Source organism: Sarcophilus harrisii, chromosome 4, assembly GCF_902635505.1.
Source record: "Sarcophilus harrisii chromosome 4, mSarHar1.11, whole genome shotgun sequence".
NCBI classification, from domain to species: Eukaryota; Metazoa; Chordata; class Mammalia; order Dasyuromorphia; family Dasyuridae; genus Sarcophilus; species Sarcophilus harrisii.
Window position 1 is genome coordinate 329210127 of NC_045429.1, and position 17691 is coordinate 329227817.

The window sequence follows — 17691 nt, forward strand, 5'->3', positions numbered from 1 at the left end:
AGCATTCTGGGCTGCTTCTCCATTTCTGTTTTAAGAGCACTAAGCCAAGAAACAACTCCCTCAATTCCTCCCATACTCTCCACTTCTGACCCAGTATTATGACTTTATTTATTTATTATTTATGCCAAAATCTATCCCAAGCCTGCAAAATTTCCCAAGATTGGGTTTCCTCTTTGAGGAATGCAGAAAGTGGGCAGAAGAGATGGCATGCAGCAAATGTGGATAGAGTTTCCAAGAAAGCCTGTATTAACATTTCCCACTGCAGCCTTGCAAATCCTAGGACTCTTGAGACAAAGTTCCTTGGCCTCCATTAAGACCATAGGTCTGTGTATGCCCTATGATTTGGGGGAAAAGAAGGGGTGCAGCCTGAGCTTGTAGATGATGTCCAAAGAAAAGTGCTTTTAAGTTCTATTTTGACTTGCAAGTTGATGACTAACTTCTTCATTGATCCATCTGCAGTTCTGTCCTCCAAATTTGAATTGGGTTTGGGTTTCAGGAGAAATAAACTTGGAGAATGGTTTCTTTTTGTTGTCCCTTTTCTAGTGTGGGGAGTAGAAGGAATCCTGAGTTTGGAAAGTGCTTTTTATTTGTTACCACCTGCTCATTGGTGCCACCCTCCCATCTTTCCTGTCTGCCTACATTTCCAGTTGTCTTACATAGTCATACCCCACTGTCTCCACTACTCAATGCCCCAAATGTCCAAACTATGACTTGATGATTTAGGATAAAAATGATTGCTTATTGTCTATCTGATGCACAAGACATTGCTCTAGAAACTGAGGAAGACAGGAAAAAATGGAATCATTGCCCTTATACATCTTAGGGAGATAAAAGTCATTTAAACAGATGTACAGCAGGATATAAGTGCCTTGAGAAAGGTAGAGGTACAGCAGGGGGAAAGGTACAGAAACAGGAAATCTTGGGGACAAGGTTACATGATGGAAACATGGAACATACGAGGGAAATAAGCATGAAAGAAGCGTGCTACATGTATATCATATCAAATTGCTATCTTGGAGCGGGGGTTGTCTTTACATATAACTGGAAAAAATATTAAAATAAAAAGGATGAGTGCTAAACTGACAATGACCTTGAAGATTTTTAAGCAAAGAAGTGATGTGATGGGGACTTTGCTTAGGAATATCCATAAGATCATACTATAGAAGAGATATTGGAGGTTATCTAGTTCAACTTTATCATTTTATGGATAATGAAACCTCTGAAGCTCAGAAAGGTAAAGTTACTCTACGGTCATATAGGCAGTAAAGGGTTTAAAACTCAGGTGTGGGGAATTCCAAATATGGCTCATTTCTACTGCCTCTAATCTGCCTTGCCAGCTGTCAAGGACTGATTGGAGGCAAGAAGACTAGGAGATGTTATTTAGAATAGTCCAGGTGAGATGCTTTGAACTCAAGGGACGGCAGCAGCAGTGTTGACAAAATTGTAGTGAGTAGAAGCTGGATTGTGAAAAGGCTTTAAGGAGAAGGTGCAGTTAATATATGTTACTCTTAAAAAAAAAAAATTTGGGTTGATGACATCTTTTATTTTTACAAGGCCTATATTTTCCCCTAGATCTCTTTTCCTTCCCAGAAAGCCATCTCTTCAAAGACTTTTTTTAAGAGAAAAAAATGGAAGCAAATCAGTACACAGAAAAAACATGACATGCAATGTTCCATACTGGTGAACTATCTCCTTCCCACATATCTCAAGAAAGTGGAAGTAATAAACTATTATTGGCAGCCAGGTGGTGAACATGTTTCCAACACTGGGCCTGGAATCTGGAAAACTTGATTTCAGAATCCTGCCTCAGGTACTTTTTAGCTCTGTGATCTTGGGCAAGTCACAACTGTCTCAGCTTCCATGCCTGTCAAATAGGGATAATAATAGCACCCACTCTGTAGGTTAGGACCAAATGAAAGCAGATCTGTAAAACAATACAGTGCCTGGAAAATATTAAATGTGATATAAATTCTTAGTTTCTTCCCTTCTTCCTTCAGGCTATCATTAAGATATTTTTATTTTGTTATGTAAAGAGAACACCCTAAAATGTTAGAAGGGAAAAGGCTAGCAGAGTTCTGAAAAGCTGATAGGAAAGCTATAAAATAGTATATCACTTTCATTTTCCAATATTTCTCCCCTTTCAGAGAAAAAGGATAAAAACAATATTCAAAATTAACCACATCAGTTGAGGACAACAGTATATATCATTTTTTACATTCACAGTACTCTGTTTCTAAAAAGAAGGATTTTTTTTGGTCATATCCCTTCTACATAATCAAGCTTGGGTCCTTGTAATAGTCTATTTTTTTTTTTTCATTTTTATACTGTATATATTGTACATAGTTGTGCATGTTGCTTATCTAGTTCTGCTTATTTGCATTATGCTTCTCTAGTCTTCATAGCTATCCTTTTTTATGGAGCAGCAAAATTCCATTACATTCATGTGTCATGCTTTGTTTACCTGTTCTTCAATTGATGGACACCTAACTTATTTCCACTTATTTGTGCAAAAATTTTTGATGTATATTCAAATCTTTGATCTTCTTGAGATATGTGCCTAGTAGTGGCATATGGATATATCAAAGGGCATACAATTTGGTCAATTCTTAACATATTTCAAAGTACTTTACTGAAAGGTTGGGCTAGGTCACAGATGCATTAACAATTTAGGCTTCTTTTTCCACAATTAAGAATTATAAGTGATAAAAGAAAGGATCTGAAGGAGGTGGAAGAATCCTGCCCCAACCTTGGGTGAGAACAGGGCCCCAAAGAGGGGACCAATCTTTTCAGAGCATAAAAACAGGATTCGGTAAGGCAAGATGAACGAAGCGAATAAATGAATGAAAAGGGTCACTTTTAGCTCTGCTAGTGTAGCTTACCCACGGGGACTTTACTGTTGCCCAGTAGGAGTCAGTGTATGTGGAAGGGACCTTGGAGGTCGCGTTTATTAGATAAGGACTTCAGAGAATTTGCCCACCTGTCTGTATGCTTACTAAATTTTCAAAAGTGCTGGAAGAGAAGGAAATTTGAGCCCAGAATCTTGGTAGTTTGACTTTGAAAGGACCATAAGCGGTCCTGTTCTCCCAAACTCCTAATTTTACAGATGGGGAAACTGAGGCTCAGAGAAATGCGAGACATCCCTCCTTCCAATGTGCAATGCTGAATATATTTGCATTCTCGAATCTGGATTTAAAATGGTCGAAATAAGCAGTAAACAGCTGCTCAGGCCAAACACGCGAAAACTGGCAGCGTGGGATGAACCGGACGCCGAGCTGCGCTTTGTCTCCGCAGACGGATGTCCTAGACGCACCTCCCCTCACCAGCCGGAACCACGTGTTGCCCGGTGTAGGTCGGGACTGGGCTCAGTTTCCGGTCGGAAGAGAGAAGCCGGCGGTCCCGGAAGCCTGCGTTCCCGTTCCCCCATCACCCTTTCCCGCCCGCCCCCGCTGCTCGCTCCGGAGCGAGATCGAGGTCGAGCCTGGGTGCCGTCTGTCCTTCCCCAAGATGGCGGCAGGTCCGGGCCGGCGGCGGCGGCTGCTGCAGCTACTTATGCAGTTCGGTTCGGTGCTGCTGACGCGGTGTCCCTTCTGGGGCTGCTTCTGCCAGCTCATGCTGTACGCCGAGCGGGCCGACGCGCGCCGGTGAGCGAGCCGGCTCGGCCGCCGTAGGCGGGCTGAGGGAGAGGGGGCGGTGCAGGGAAGTGGGAGGTGGGGCGAGATGGGAAGGAGCGGGACGGCCCGGGAGGAGACGCCTACTAGGGCTGCATGGCGGGATAGTGCGTGGGACAGCAGCAGGTGTCAGAGGGAGTCTGTGGCTTTCCGAAGTCTGGAAGAGGCGTCCTTGCCCGGGATGCCACCGTAGTGGGTGCCCCGAGGGGGAACGCGGTAGTACGGGGCCTGTCTGGCTGGGAGCAAGCCGTTCGTGGCGTCCTGTATTTAAAGCAGGCAGCGGCCCCCCCCAGCTAAAACGCTTAATAAACACTGTGCAGTTGACTTGAAAGGCACTTGGGAGTCGCCGCGCAGTTTGGGAAACTCATTTGTTGGGGGTGTGAAGGTTGAGGGAGGCCGAAGGTAGGGGGCCGAGCCACGGCGTGGTGACTTGGACAAGGTCACACCTGTAGTGCCTGCCCCCGAATGAGGTGCGCTGGGATGCTCGGTAGGGTCTGGACATCCTACAGGACCCCATTTTGCTGCTCTGCTTATCCTTCAGGAAGCCGGACATCCCAGTGCCCTACCTGTACTTTGACATGGGGGCCGCTGTGCTCTGTGCCAGCTTCATGTCATTTGGGGTGAAACGCCGGTGGTTCGCGCTGGGAGCTGCCCTCCAGCTGGCTGTCAGCACCTACGCAGCCTATATAGGAGGCTATGTGCACTATGGAGACTGGCTGAAGGTGAGTGCTGCCCTTAGGCTGGGCCCGCAGCAGCCTGCCCCGGGAAGGGAAGGGAGAGGCCCGAGGCGAGAGTTTCTGGGCTAAGGCCAGGCATGAGAGCCAGTGGTCATCTTCCACTCAGGATGAGTGGCTGGGCTCAGTCCCTGTGCGGTGATGCGGGGCCCCTGAGAATAGAACTGGGACAAATCAGCGCCGCTAGTGGTGTCACTGGGAGGGAAGTCAGCTTTAGGAGTCATGCTGGAAGAACTGGGGAAATGGTTAGGGGAGGGGAGAAGAGGGCATTAAGAAAGGCTTCCGGGGGAGGACAATTTGTGTTGTAAATAGGAGAAACTGGCCATTTTGGAGCTTTGCTCTGGGGAGGCTCCTTTGGATGTGAGCTCTTTCGGATAGGGTCTCCTTTCTCATTTCCAGGTTCGAATGTATTCCAGAATCATTGCCATCATTGGTGGTTTTCTGGTGTTGGCTAGTGGAGCCGGTGAACTCTATCGTCAGAAACCACGAAGCCGATCTTTGCAGTCTACGGGCCAAGTGTTCTTGGGCATCTACCTCATCTGTGTGGTAGGTGGGGAGGGCCTGAAGGATTGGGGTGGGTCTTTTCATCAATATCTAGTCTTTAGAGAGAGAATGCCAGTTAGGTGAATAGCAGTGGAATTTCCCCACATCCCAGTGGAGCTTTGCCTGGAGAGCTGAAGGGTAGCTGGCAAATTGTCTTTTTCCAGGAAAGAAAGGGGTATCCAACATCCATGAATCCTCTCTGCTCAGCAGCTTGGCCTTACCAATAGGCATGTTTCTGGGCGATTCAGAGAAAGCTCCCACTTGCTGGGCTCCCTTTGTTCCTGGGATCAGACTGGCTCAATTTAGGAGTTTCTCATGTCAGCGCTAAGCCCAGGGGAAGGGTTGGAGGTAACCCTATAAATCCCAGTCCTGCCTAAGAAGCCTGGGTTAAAAGGTTGCTTCTTATCCTCATTCCAGCTTGAGCTCAGGTTTTACTATCAAGAACTTTGATTCAGTTTAAGAGCCCACATATGAACTGACTAAAGTGAGAGCGGTAATTCCAGCCTGACTCTATGCTCTGGGGCAATTATTGCTAATGGAAAATGAGTCAGTGTCAGAATCCCATGCCTTATACTCAGTAAAGCTGAACTAGTCAGTTCAGCAATTTAATAAATATTTATTAAGGACTGATCTATGAAGTGTCCTTCCACTCTGAACAAGACAAAAAAAGAAACAAGACCTTAGTGTCCTGGACCTTATGGCCCAGGAAGGAGGTAACACAGATAATTGTAAGAATGAAAAAGGCATATAAAAAAGCTTTGAGTAGGTGAGCCAAGAAAAGTTTAATTGAGGGGCAGGAGCCCTTGATCTGAGCCTTGAGGAAGGAGTGAGTTCAAGAGTACAGTTGGCTTTTTAGGCTCTCTGGGTTCAGTATGAAGGGCAGCTTATGTGTATTGGGAACAGTAAAAATGAAGGCAAAGGAGTGGTGATGGGAAGGTGCAACATCTATTAGAATGTTGAAATAGCTATTGGAGGAGTCCAGACCTGTGAATTAACCAGTATCAGGAATTCTTGGTATGGAGATTCCATCTACCTATGCAGATCACCAGCTCACTTGTAATTTAGTGAATGTCTGGGACACAGAGATAGCTGGTTGGTATCAAAAGCAAGACGATACCAAGTTTTCCTGCTTCTTCGTTCACTTTGTTATTTTTCTTGGCTGGAATCAAATTTTATATGACATATAGTTCACATTTTTGTAGAATGTATAGGTTGATTTGGTGAGAAGGCACAAATACACAATTAGGAGTACTTCAGGGACATCTAATTTCACCAATGATCGGATTGTTGCTTCCTCTGACCTGCAGGAACTCCTCTGTGGCCTTGCAGAAGGTGGCGAGTCTCTGGCAATAAGATTCATCCTCTCCTTTACAGAACGAATTTCTTTATACTCAGCTAGGCAGGTCTTTGGCCATCCATCCCCAGGCCTGTAAAAGCCCCCTTTCTGAGATATTTCTGTGATTTTCCAAACTTTTGCTTTTTAAATGTATTTTATTTTTTCCCCAATTACTTGTAAAAATAAGATGGATCAAAGGAGATAGACTCTGAAGGTAAAGGTAGCTGTTAAGTGTCTGAATCAATAGCTCAATATCTGCTATTTAGTTAGTACTTATTAAATGCTTGTTGATTGATAGGATTGTAGTCTAGAAGGGTGTTAATAGTGATTCAGTTAACAGTGATTCAGTATAAGCACTTGGGAGAAAACCCAGCAGTTACAGAGTCCCCATTAAGGGTGATTGTTAATAAGGTTGTGTTTTAGAGACATCAAGAAGGATGAAGACTTAGATATTATCTAATCTGGCAATTAGAAGATTGTTACTGACCCTAAGCAAACGGTTTTGGAAAAAGCAGGGAAGAAAGAATCCCAATTGCAAGGAGTTGAATGGGCTGTGGGGAAGTGAAAGTTTTAAATAAGTATAAACCTGTCTTTTTTGAGATTTGTTGAGGAAAAGGAGGAGAGATATGAGTTAGTTATTGAAGGGAGTATCTGAGTGAAGTTTGTTAGAAGAGAGAAGACTTTCCCCAGAAGAGCAGGAGTGTGGAGAGAAGGATTGAGTATGCAGAAAGATCAGCTAGATTTATCAAAGTTTGGCGGGGTGAGAAGGGGAGGGAATAGAATTAAAAGACTTTGGAATGAGGATGGCTAGTACACAAAAAACTGCAGAATGAAGTGGGAGTGAGGAATTGATGGCATTGGGTATAAAATACTCTTGTTTTAGAAGTTTATCAGTGGGAGCAAGGATAGAGGTGAGGGGTGTGAGGTGGTAGTTAGAGGAGTCGGCACAATCTAAGAATAAAGACAGTTACTGGAAGGCATGAGCTGGGTGAATCAGTGAATCTCTAAAGGGGTGATCATTTAATTAAACGATTGAATTTAGTTGGCATAGAGGGGAATGTATTCCAGTTGGGAGTAATACTGTGTCCCAAGTACCACTGACCTCCCCCTGCCCTCGCCCCAGGCTTACTCCCTGCAGCACAGCAAAGAAGACCGACTGGCATATCTGAACCACATCCCAGGAGGGGAACTCACACTCCAGCTGCTCTTCATCCTTTATGGTATCCTGGCGCTAGCCTTCCTCTCTGGCTACTATGTGGCCCTGGCTGCTCAGATCCTGGCTGTGCTGCTACCTCTTATCATCCTCCTCATTGATGGAAACATCATCTATTGGCACAACACTCGGCGAGTTGAGTTCTGGAATCAGATGAAGCTCATTGGCGAGAATGTGGGCATCTTTGGGGCTGCAGTGATCCTGGCTACTGATGGCTGAATGACACCCATTAGGGATGATGGGGTGAGAAGGGAAGTTTTTTTTGGGGGGAGGGGTGCAGGGGATTTTCTTCCACAGGCTGTTTATTTATGCTTAAAAAAACAACCCCAAAACCTCTTTTGTAATGATTGGCATGAAAAGGGTCTTTACCCTATTCTCTTAGGAAATGCACTTTAAGAAGAAGCCCTTGCACCTGGGATGGGATATGGGTGCTGAACTTCTCCAGGGCTTCTCTGACTTAGGGAGTATTTATTTCAGGAGAGGAACCTCTGGGAAAATCAGGGGAGCATTGTGGCTTTTGGTGGGAATTAGGGCAGGTAGAGGGAGAAGCTGAACGGACAGAAGCAAAGATACAGAGGAAGACAAGGACCAAATGTATATATTTCTTCTTGTACAACTTGTAACTAGTACAGTTAAATTCTTGATGAATTATAATGGTATGTGTGTGAGAGAAGCAGCATGGACCAGACTCAGAAATAGCCAAGGGGACTGACGCAGACCAGTTTAACTAGTTCTCTGGATTACTGGAGGACAGAAACATAGTTTGTTCCCATCAGCCCCCTTCACCAATCTGCTTAATATTCCTTCTGGACTGGGACTCATGGTAAGGTGATTCAGAGCATGTCTGTTCTTCGACCCACTGTCCCCACTTTGATTGAAGACTTCTCCAGGCTCTGCCACATCTTTGTTCCATCTTTTGAGGTGGGCATCCTGGGGACAAGAGTACCTCATTCCCTCTCCTTTTCCTTGCTTCTTAATCAGCACATTTCACATTTTCAGAAATAAACACTCTATATACACCTATGGATTTGCTTTTCTAGTTTCTCTGCAAGTACCTTCGATATGAGTTGGTTTTTTTACCTTAGATGATCTCTTTTCTTGCCTTACACTTTAGCCTCTGTTTTGGAGATTTCACTCTCAAATGTCCCAGCTTATAACTTTTGATTCTGTTCCATTTTTGTTCTTCAGTTTGGGAATTCTTATGTGTCATTTTGTTTTTTCCTATTACAAATCAAATTGATTCCCCATCACACATTCCCTAGCCTTTTTTTTTTTTTAATCATTTATGAAAAAATATGTTAATACCCGATTTCTTGTGTAATAAATACCCCCTTATTTCTGTCTAAATGTGCAGGAAAGGAAGGATAGGGGTTGGAATAGACTCATGATCCTTTGCTCCCCATCGTCTACTCACTGAAGCATGGGACCTGCTCCTGCTTTGGCCTGACCTGTAGGTGTTGGCAAATAGTCCCATTCCACCAAACCCAAAATTGAACCTGTCATCTCATCTGAGCTTTTAAAATCAAAATGTGGATGTACCTGCCTCTTCCTTTCTCTTCCAACTGATATCAGCTCTTGTTGCTGTTACTTTGGCAGCTTATTGTGCTTGGCTTTACAGGAGAGGAGCAAAGGTCCTTCCCAGAGGCCCGTTTTACCATCTTTTCACTTTGGATCAGGAAGATTTTATTGGGTGACCATAGGGAGGGGGGCGGAGATCTTGGGCTATAGAGAGAGAGTAGAACTTAGGACAGAGGCTGAGGCTGCTACTGGCCTGATTTGGATGGACAGTGACTATTCCATGGTTTGAAGATCATCGGGAACTAGAGAGGGGATCACTTCGGCTCTTCTTCTCCCCCCCCCCCCCCCCCCATATCTTCTTTTTTCCCCTGTATTCTTATCAAAGGTGGGAGTGGAGTCAGGGAGGGGCAGTTTTGATCAGCAGAGGCTGGCTTTGAAAATGCTTTTGCTTTGTCATTTTTCTCCCTCTTTTGTCTTCTTGGCTCTCAGGACTTTGCTGTTCCTCATTGTTAATTTACCTTCCTTCCCTCCTTCCCAATCTGAAAGCTGAAAAGAGTTAACATTTAAATAAACTCAAGGAAAACCTAAGACCTGAAGAAACTAATCTTAAAGGTGAATTTGAAGAGTTGTGAGAGGCGAGGGTAATATCTGGTGACAGGACACCTTAAATCAAACATGCAGGTGACCATGTATTTCACCCACACATCAGTTGGCCCTTGGTAGGAGCCCTGACAGGATTGAGATTTCCAGGAAACATGAAGAAATAGATACTGGTTGCTTTGGAACAGTTGGCAGACTTCCAGACAGCAGGTACCAGGTACCCCTACTCCATTCAGCTGAGCTAGTCTTTCTGTTGTGCTACTTCACTGGCTCCCTCCCTGTCCCAGAGTCCAAGGGCCTCAACACCTTCCCATCTCCCCTTCCATGCAAGTTTCTCAGCTAGTAAGCCTAGGCCTGCCTCCGAGCTTCCCTGGGACACTGCCTCAGCATGGTTCTTGGCTGTGCATCAGTTGGGCTGGGGGCACCAAAGTATTGATGGTTCTTATCAGCTGCCTGGGTCAGAGGCAGGTTTGCAGAAGGAGTCAGGCAGTCCTTTGGCATGGTTAACAAGCTCATAGGAGTCCCGGATGTCAGACAGGCCAAACCAGAAGAAGATCCACTGTTTGTTGGAGAAGCTGCCATCACAGTTCTTAAAGTACCTGGGGTGGGAAAGGAGCAGTGGATGGGCCTATCAATGCATGGGACCACTGCCCTCTTCCAGTCCTAGCACTCCCCATTGCCCTAGCTTGGGGAAGGATTCCTGGACAGTCTGTTTATGCTGCCCTTTTTCTGGCTAGTGCTATGCTTTGTTATGTTTCTTAGAGGTAACAAGCCCGAATAGAGCTGTTGCTTAGTGAATAGGAAGAGAATGGATATAGCAGCCAGGCCTAAGGTAGGAGTAGGTCCTCACAGGTAGATAAATATATGGATGCATTATTCCTCACCATCAGACAAAGAAAGGGAATGGGTAGCTGCTATGATCTCTGGAGAACCCCTGAATCTTGGGGGAATTTCATTTGGCACACAGAAATGATATTAGGGTTCTTGGAGGTGATAAAGGAAGTCCAGGCCACAGAGTCAAGGTGATAGATTTGCCACTTCTCTGGCTATAGCATTTGCTGCTTGAATGTTGGACTTGGCGGGAATGTTCTGGGCACAGTAGCCCAGGCTTCACTCACATCACATATGATAGGATTATAGGTGCATTGGGCCCAGAGGTAAAAGTCTTTGATTTTAATTCCTGGTCAGTTACTAACTTGATTTGTTACTATGGGCTTACGTTTTTGGGATTCTCATTGACCAAATAATGGATCTGGACCAAATGATTATCTAGTGTTTTTCATTTAAGAGTTAAAATACAGACACTGCCTACCAGGGGTTGATGGGATTGGTGACGCGGGATCTCCAGAAAAGTCGATGCAGATCCTGTCGCATGCACTCCCATAGCATCTGGCCTGAGCCCTGACCTTGCCGGCTAGAGTTCACCACAAACTTGTCCAGGTATGGGGTGCCTCCCAGCACAGGTTCAGTAGTAAGGATGGCTGCAGCATTGTACCTGGAACCAATGTGAGTGAAACAAGGTCAGGGTTTCTACTTTTTGCCACCCCCATCATCAGCTCCCTGATCCTGTCCTTGCACTGGCTCAGAGACCTGTGAGACTTGTCAATATTTCCTAGGGGTTCCTTTACTCTTTACAACAGTTGAGAAAATTTGTCCTCTCTTTCCCATCTCATTCTCTCTTGCCTCAGCCCCTCTTTGACACCTCCAAGAGTGACAGATGCACCTGTGGCATAGGCATTGCTCCTGGACCAGCATTGCCTTGGCTCACCCTTCAGAATAGTAAATGGAGAACAGCCGTGGTCGAAGAGAGGCCAAATAGTCGTCCCGAAGCTTCTTGCCAAAACTTGCATTTACAAGGTCTACCAGTCTCTTCTGATCCAGCTTCTCTAGGCTATCTACTCGAAGCATCCGCTCAGCGTTCTTAAAGAGGGTCCCTGACCCTAGAACAGGGAAATAACAGGGTAACTAAATTGCCCACTCCCCACTACCACCCCTGTCCTGCCATGGAAAGTTAAGTGGGATTCCATTATTTCTCTCTCCCCTCTTCTCCCAATAATCCCAGAACTGCCCCCTTCCCTAGGCTTCTCTACTCCTTAATGACCACAGGGATATTGTAATGAACCTGCCTGGTGTGTTACTATATGTCTAGGTTGCCAATCTCACATGCCCACTGGTACCTTGCAAATGTTACTCATACCCAAATTCTCTCTCCCCACTGACCAGGCTTACCCTTGTTGCTGAAGAGTTCTGTAAGCAAGGTATTGGCAGATGTTATAACAGCTGAGGCATCGTGGGATAGTCGGCCCAGCACATCTACAATGAGCCGAATTTGCTGCTTCTCCTTGCTGCTCACCCACTGGGCATTTGTCACTAGGTCCAGGTCAGCTGGCAGCTTTACATTACTCAGAACCTGAGGGCAGTGGGGAGCAATGACTATCACCAACCCTTTGCTCTGAGCCAAAACCTTTCTCAGGAATTTCCCATATTGATTCTGCCATTGATTTTCTTGTCATCTTATTGATTCCCTTTTCCATGGTAAACCCCCAAATTCAAGGGCTGGTCACATGAAATGGCACAATGGAGAGAGGAAAGCCATGACCATACACAGATTAATATAAGAATCTTATCCAACTTGGGAGAGACTTGGTCTTTCTGGTTTTGGACAAACCATTTATTTCCCTTCATCAGACATGGTTACCTTGTCAGTTGTTGATTTTGCATGTTATCTTTGTTAAATGGAAGGGTGGGATGGGGGTAGATTAAGGGATGTTAAAGGAAATGACTAGCATAAGAACAAAAAGCAGTGATTAAACTTATAAAAATTCAGAGGCTGGTCTGATTTTAACAGGTTCCCTACATATCAAACTGACCCCTCCTAGAGGGAACAAGTGCAAGGTGAAGGGAAGCAAACAAAAGGGGTAGACAAAGGACAATCAAATTTATGTGTTCACTTGGGTGAGACTGAGACAGGCATCAAAGTTCTTGAGGTTGGAGTGGGATGAAGAGATAGGAGAATGCAGGAGTGGCAAGATGGATATGACCTACCTTCTGATTGGCATCTCGGAGACCCCCAGACGTATTGAGAAAGATGATCTTGGTGGGCAGCAGAGCCTTGGCCAGAGCAGCAGTGACCTCCAAGGAATTGAGTAGCACAGAGCGTCGGGCACCTGTCTCACCAATAGGACACAGGATGGGGATGCTATCCGACTCCAGGCACCATTTTAGCAGGTCTGTCTCCACAGAGACAATGCCACCATAGCTGCAGGTAAAAGTTGCAGTAGGGGCTCAGCTGTCTGGGGTTCCATAATTCAGGGAGCAGGAGGCATAGATGGGTAAAACACCAACTTAACTCTGGTATGTGGGGAGGTGTGACAGGTTTGGAAGTAGATGGGTTTAGGAAGGGAGAGTACAATTAACCTGGTATAGGCTTGTAAAGAAGAGCTAGGAAATAGTACTGGTAGGGTTAGGAGATAGATTTGCATCATTCATATAGCCATAGATGTAACTAGTACAGGGTAGTAATTAGTAGGTAGTAGGTAATATGAAGCTCGGGTGTACCTTGGGCACTGTGGATGTGGAAATAAAAGGTACTTACGTGGCGTGGGGGGCAGGTTCAGCAGCACTCAGCACAGACCCTCCTCCAAAAAAGGGCACAGCTGTGGCTGCATTGTGTCGGAGAGAATCCACAAGGACCTTGCAGCTCTGAGCCATTTGGCCTTTGGCCTCCCAGAAGGAAAGGCAGCCAGAAGGTGCAGTGGGTGCTGGGAGTCCAAGAACCACAAGGGGCTTCATATCCATCCGTTGCAAGAAGGCCAGGGCAAAGGCCAGACTTAGGACTGCCTCTTTGCACTTGAACACAGCTTCATCCACCTTCAGAGGAGGAGGTGATGAGAGCATTGGGTACAGCCCAGTCATCCTGGGCCACATCACACCTGCTACTAAGTGTCCATCTTGTGTGACCCAATGTTTTTACTATCCTTGACATTTGAACCTTTCTCTGTGTAATGTCAGTGTCCTCCATAGGACCCTCCAAGGACCTCATACCTCCATATGGTCCATGTCTCCCATATTCTATTACCATCTGCCAAGGTGTCCAATATCCACTGCATCCTGCCCATTTGTCCTAGCCCCAATCCTCAGTTTCTCCCTTCAGCTCTAACTATTCCCCATTCCCTTGTATAAGCCATGGTGGGGCCTTCATTATGGCCCTAAAATGGCTGGAGGTTCTAGCATTTTTCAGGATCTTTTTCTTATCTACCTCCCAAACACCAGCCCGGCCTTCAGGGGCTCTGATTAGTGTACACTTCATTCTTGGACTGTGGCTCCGCCCTTCTCCCCACCTCACCATCTGATCCTCTCATGCCTGCCACATTCCCCTCCCCCTGTTTAGAGGTGGCCTTGGACCCCAGGGCTTACATAGGGCAGGGTAGATGGAGCACTGGTTGTTGGGGGTGGGCCAGAAACAGGCAGGCTATTGTTTTGTCCTGTTTTTCCTTCCTCAAGTGCCAGTGCTTCTTAATCCAACCTTTCTTTCCAGCTCCTTCTCTACTCCACTCATCTGTTTCTCACATGGTGTCCTGTAGCACCTACTTGTTGCCCAGTTTCCACTTTCCTGGCTTAGTTCCACTCTTACTCGAATCTGGGAAGCTTCCCACCCATTTACCCTAATAGTCAGGATGGGCCTATCAAGCAGCAGGGACAGTCCCTTTTCAACCTTGCCCTCACCCTGCCATCAGCAGGACCAAAGTTGATTGCACCAAGGCCCCATTTCTGTCACCAGGTGGCCTGTTAGGGGCCTTCCTCCAAGATAAGGAGTCCCATTAGTTTTGGCCCTGTCAGTCCCAACTAGTGATAATGGCAGGCTTCCGGTGGAGGTATACCAAGCCCGAAATCGAGATAGGTCAATGTCGATTTCTTCCCACGACGCCCCTCACCTCGATGATGGCAAAAGGTTTGTCCGTCGAGTTATAGGTGGTCTGGAACTGGGTAAGCCAGTGCCTCGCTTCCCCGGGGCTGGCCCCACATTCGGTCAGGAACGCCTGGATGTCCCGCTGGACCAGCGAGCGGCTGGAAGGTGGCGCGGGGGCCATGACGGGTGAAGGCGGTGCCGGAGCGGCGGCTGGACCCTGGAGTGTGGAGGCTGCGGGTGGTCCCACTCCCGGAGGAGGTCCCTCGCCAACAGCCGCCTCTTCGGAACCTCGTTCGGCCTCCTCTCGCGGCAGCTGGGTCCGGACTCGGGCAGTACTAAGGCGGCGACCAGGGCTGATAGCCCCAGATCCCCGGCGCCTGGCACTACTGCTGAATCTGCGGGCAACCCCCAGAGCCCAGAGCCGCGCACTTGACCCCGTCCCTATTCTTACTCCTGCGGCCGCTGCCTTTCCAGCCAGGGTCCGAGTCACCGGAGCTGTAGCCATGGCAACCCCTCCAGCCCCCCAGCCTGCTACAGTATGGACCTGGCGCCCGCTCCGAGGTGACTCTTAACCTTCAGGGGGCGGGGCCCAGTCCCGGGGTAATTGCAGGGCGGAGCTCCCTTCGGAGGTAGGGTGAGGGAGAGTGCGGAACTCGGCTCCAAGACCGATTTGGGGCGAGGTCAGGAGGCGGGGCCCGGAGAGGAGCCACCCAGGTGTTCATCCCTCCCAGTCTCCAGTTTACAGACAACCAAGCAAGTCCTAAATCACGCGGTCCATGAGATAAGGCGGTGGGAGCAAGGCTACCTTTGATCCGCTGCCAGGGTCGGTTCCAGGAACAGAATAGGAGGGAAGACTTGGCCCGAAAAGCCTGGTGGCAGGGGTGGGACCGAGCAAGAGGAGATTGACGGTGGGTGGGAGGGGAGCTGGGGGTCGAGGGACTGAAGGAAAATTGCAGAATTAGGGTAGAGATTAAGAGGATATTGGAAATTAAAAGTTCCCAGACCCTCTTCATTGGCTTCCTCTAGACCAGCGAGAGGGGATAAGTGGAGGGGACAGAGAGCTGGGATAAGGATTGGAACAGGAGTCAAGAATAGGGAGGGGAAGAAGGGACAGGTTTGAGGAAGCAGGGTTTGAGGAGGAGGGAACTGGAGAATTGGGGTGGCGGGGTTCGAAGGTTAATCACTCCAAAGTTTCCTTCCATCTACTCTCCCCTGGAAGTCAGGATTGCCTGGTTATGGAATAACCACTTGGTCCCACAGTTCCTACTTTCAAAGACTTCCCTGCTTTTCCCCATGTAAACATAGGCTCTAGTTTGTTTTCTATCGTTTGCTGTCCTCAGCTGGAGTTTAGAGATGTGGCGATAAAGGGGGAAGAGCAATGTGGCACTTCTAACTAACTGGATTGATTTTTTTCTGTTTCCTGCTTGGGAATTCAGAGAGGGGAGCAAGTGATGAACCAATAACATCAAGGATCTAACTTCCCTCCCTATTAGTGACCTGCCCCCTATTCTACTGATCCTCTCTTCTAACTTCGCCTTTCCCCTTCTCCCTCTTTAGTGGCCCATCTGGGCTAAGCTCTTCTTTGGATCAACTTGCTCCTGATATGGAGACCAGCAGTATTTACAATTACCCCCTTCCTTAACCCAGGTTGCCCTCAGGGATTCTTTCCTCCTTGTTTTAGAGGCAGACCTTCTCCTACCTGGCGGACATCACCCAGCCAGCCTGAAAATCTTGTCTTACTCCATCTGAGTTTTGACATTAGACGTTCCCCTGGGTCCCCTTTCTACCCCCTTTTCTCTCCCTGAAATAGGATCACCTTTAGGAAGCCATTCTTGAATCCCCAATCCTCCATCCTCCCTCATCCTTCTACCCTTAATGTGGATTGGCCATCCCTCATACCTGAAATGTTTTCCCTCCTCATCTCTACCTCTTTGATACCCTGGCATCCTTCCAGTCCCAACTAAAATCCTTCCTTCAACATAAAGCCTTTCCCAATCCTTCTTAATTCTAGGACCTTCTCTCATTATTTTCTATTCGTGCTGCATATGATGTTTGTCCATTAGAGAGTGGGCCCCTTTGAGGGCACTGTTTTTTGCCTTTTTTGTGTTCTCCGGGTTTGGCACAGAGATGCTTAATAATAAATTTATTATTTGTCTACTGACTGATGTCATTGAATCAACAAGCATTTATGAAATGTCAAGTATACAAGTATTTATGTCTATATATTTATATCTGTGGGCAGCTAGGTGGTACATTGGGATAGAGTGCTAGGCTTGATATCAGGAAAATATCTTTCTGAGTTCAAATGTTTAGACACTTACTAGCTGTGTGACCCTGACCAGGTCATTAGCCCCCATTTGCCTCAGTTTCCTCATCAGTAAATGAGCTGAAGAAGGAAATGGCAATCTCTCCAGGATCTGTGCCAAGAAAATCCCAAATGTGATCATAAGGAGTCGGAAACTGAAAAATAACTGAACACACACACAATTATCTACTTATAGCTATATATAAATGTACACTCATTTATATACATATATACACAAGATAAATATAAAAGCAAGCTAGATAGTGTAGTCAATAGTAGTAGTATGTAAGTAAGTCTCGAATTCAAATATAGCCTCAGACATTTACTAGTTTTGAGACTCCTGGACAAATCACTTAATCTCAGTTTCCTAAATTACAAAATAGAGAGAATAATAGCACTTTATCTCTTGTAAGGTGCTCAGCACAATGTCTGGTAGATATTTCATACCATTTCATACCCCTAATCACTCATTAAAATAAATGCAAATAAGTAGAAGGTTGCTAAATAGGGAAGGCAGGCACTAGCATTTGGGATCTGGAAAAGCTTTATGTAGAAGGTGGTGCTTGAGCTGCTTCTTTTAAAAAATGTTTCCAATTATATGTAAAGATAATTTTTAACACTGATTTTTTTGGTAAAATTTTGAGTTCCAAATTCTCTCCCTTTCCTTCTTCCCTCGTAAGACTATTAAGTAATTGATATAGATTATATATATATGATTATAAAACATATTTCTGCAGAAGTCATGTTATGAAAGAAGAAACAGTTTGCAAAAGGGAAAAAAAAATACACAAAAACCCAGTGAAAACAGCGTGCTTTGACCTGTATTCAGACTTCATTCTTTCTCTTTTTGTGGATAGCATTTTCT

At 46.2% G+C, this 17691-nt stretch overlaps 2 protein-coding genes across 7 annotated transcripts; one reads left to right on the forward strand and one right to left on the reverse strand.

Moving 5' to 3' along the window:
* The first annotated feature begins 2358 nt into the window (after positions 1 to 2358).
* TMEM101 (transmembrane protein 101) lies at positions 2359 to 11920 on the forward strand. 6 transcript variants are annotated; one of them, XM_031966044.1, is made up of 5 exons: positions 2370 to 3641; positions 4210 to 4390; positions 4802 to 4948; positions 7405 to 7737; positions 11836 to 11920. In XM_031966044.1, the coding sequence occupies exons 1-4, from the start codon at positions 3256 to 3258 to the stop codon at positions 7711 to 7713; spliced, it is 1023 nt and encodes a 340-aa protein (XP_031821904.1). In that variant the 5' UTR covers positions 2370 to 3255; the 3' UTR covers positions 7714 to 7737; positions 11836 to 11920. The 6 variants fall into 6 exon arrangements, with proteins under 6 accessions (XP_031821906.1, XP_031821904.1, XP_031821905.1 ...); XM_031966045.1 differs by lacking the exon at positions 11836 to 11920 and adding an exon at positions 11301 to 11377; XM_031966046.1 differs by lacking the exons at positions 7405 to 7737; positions 11836 to 11920 and adding an exon at positions 6253 to 7398 and having other exon boundaries at positions 2359 to 3641.
* Positions 8583 to 15173, reverse strand: NAGS (N-acetylglutamate synthase). Its single transcript, XM_003768393.3, has 7 exons — positions 14547 to 15173; positions 13208 to 13482; positions 12658 to 12871; positions 11842 to 12022; positions 11381 to 11552; positions 10925 to 11107; positions 8583 to 10211 (listed from the first exon to the last, which is right to left on the reverse strand). Exons 1-7 carry the CDS (start codon positions 15024 to 15026, stop codon positions 10058 to 10060), a joined length of 1659 nt encoding a protein of 552 aa, XP_003768441.1. The 5' UTR covers positions 15027 to 15173; the 3' UTR covers positions 8583 to 10057.
* Positions 15174 to 17691: the final 2518 nt, after the last annotated feature.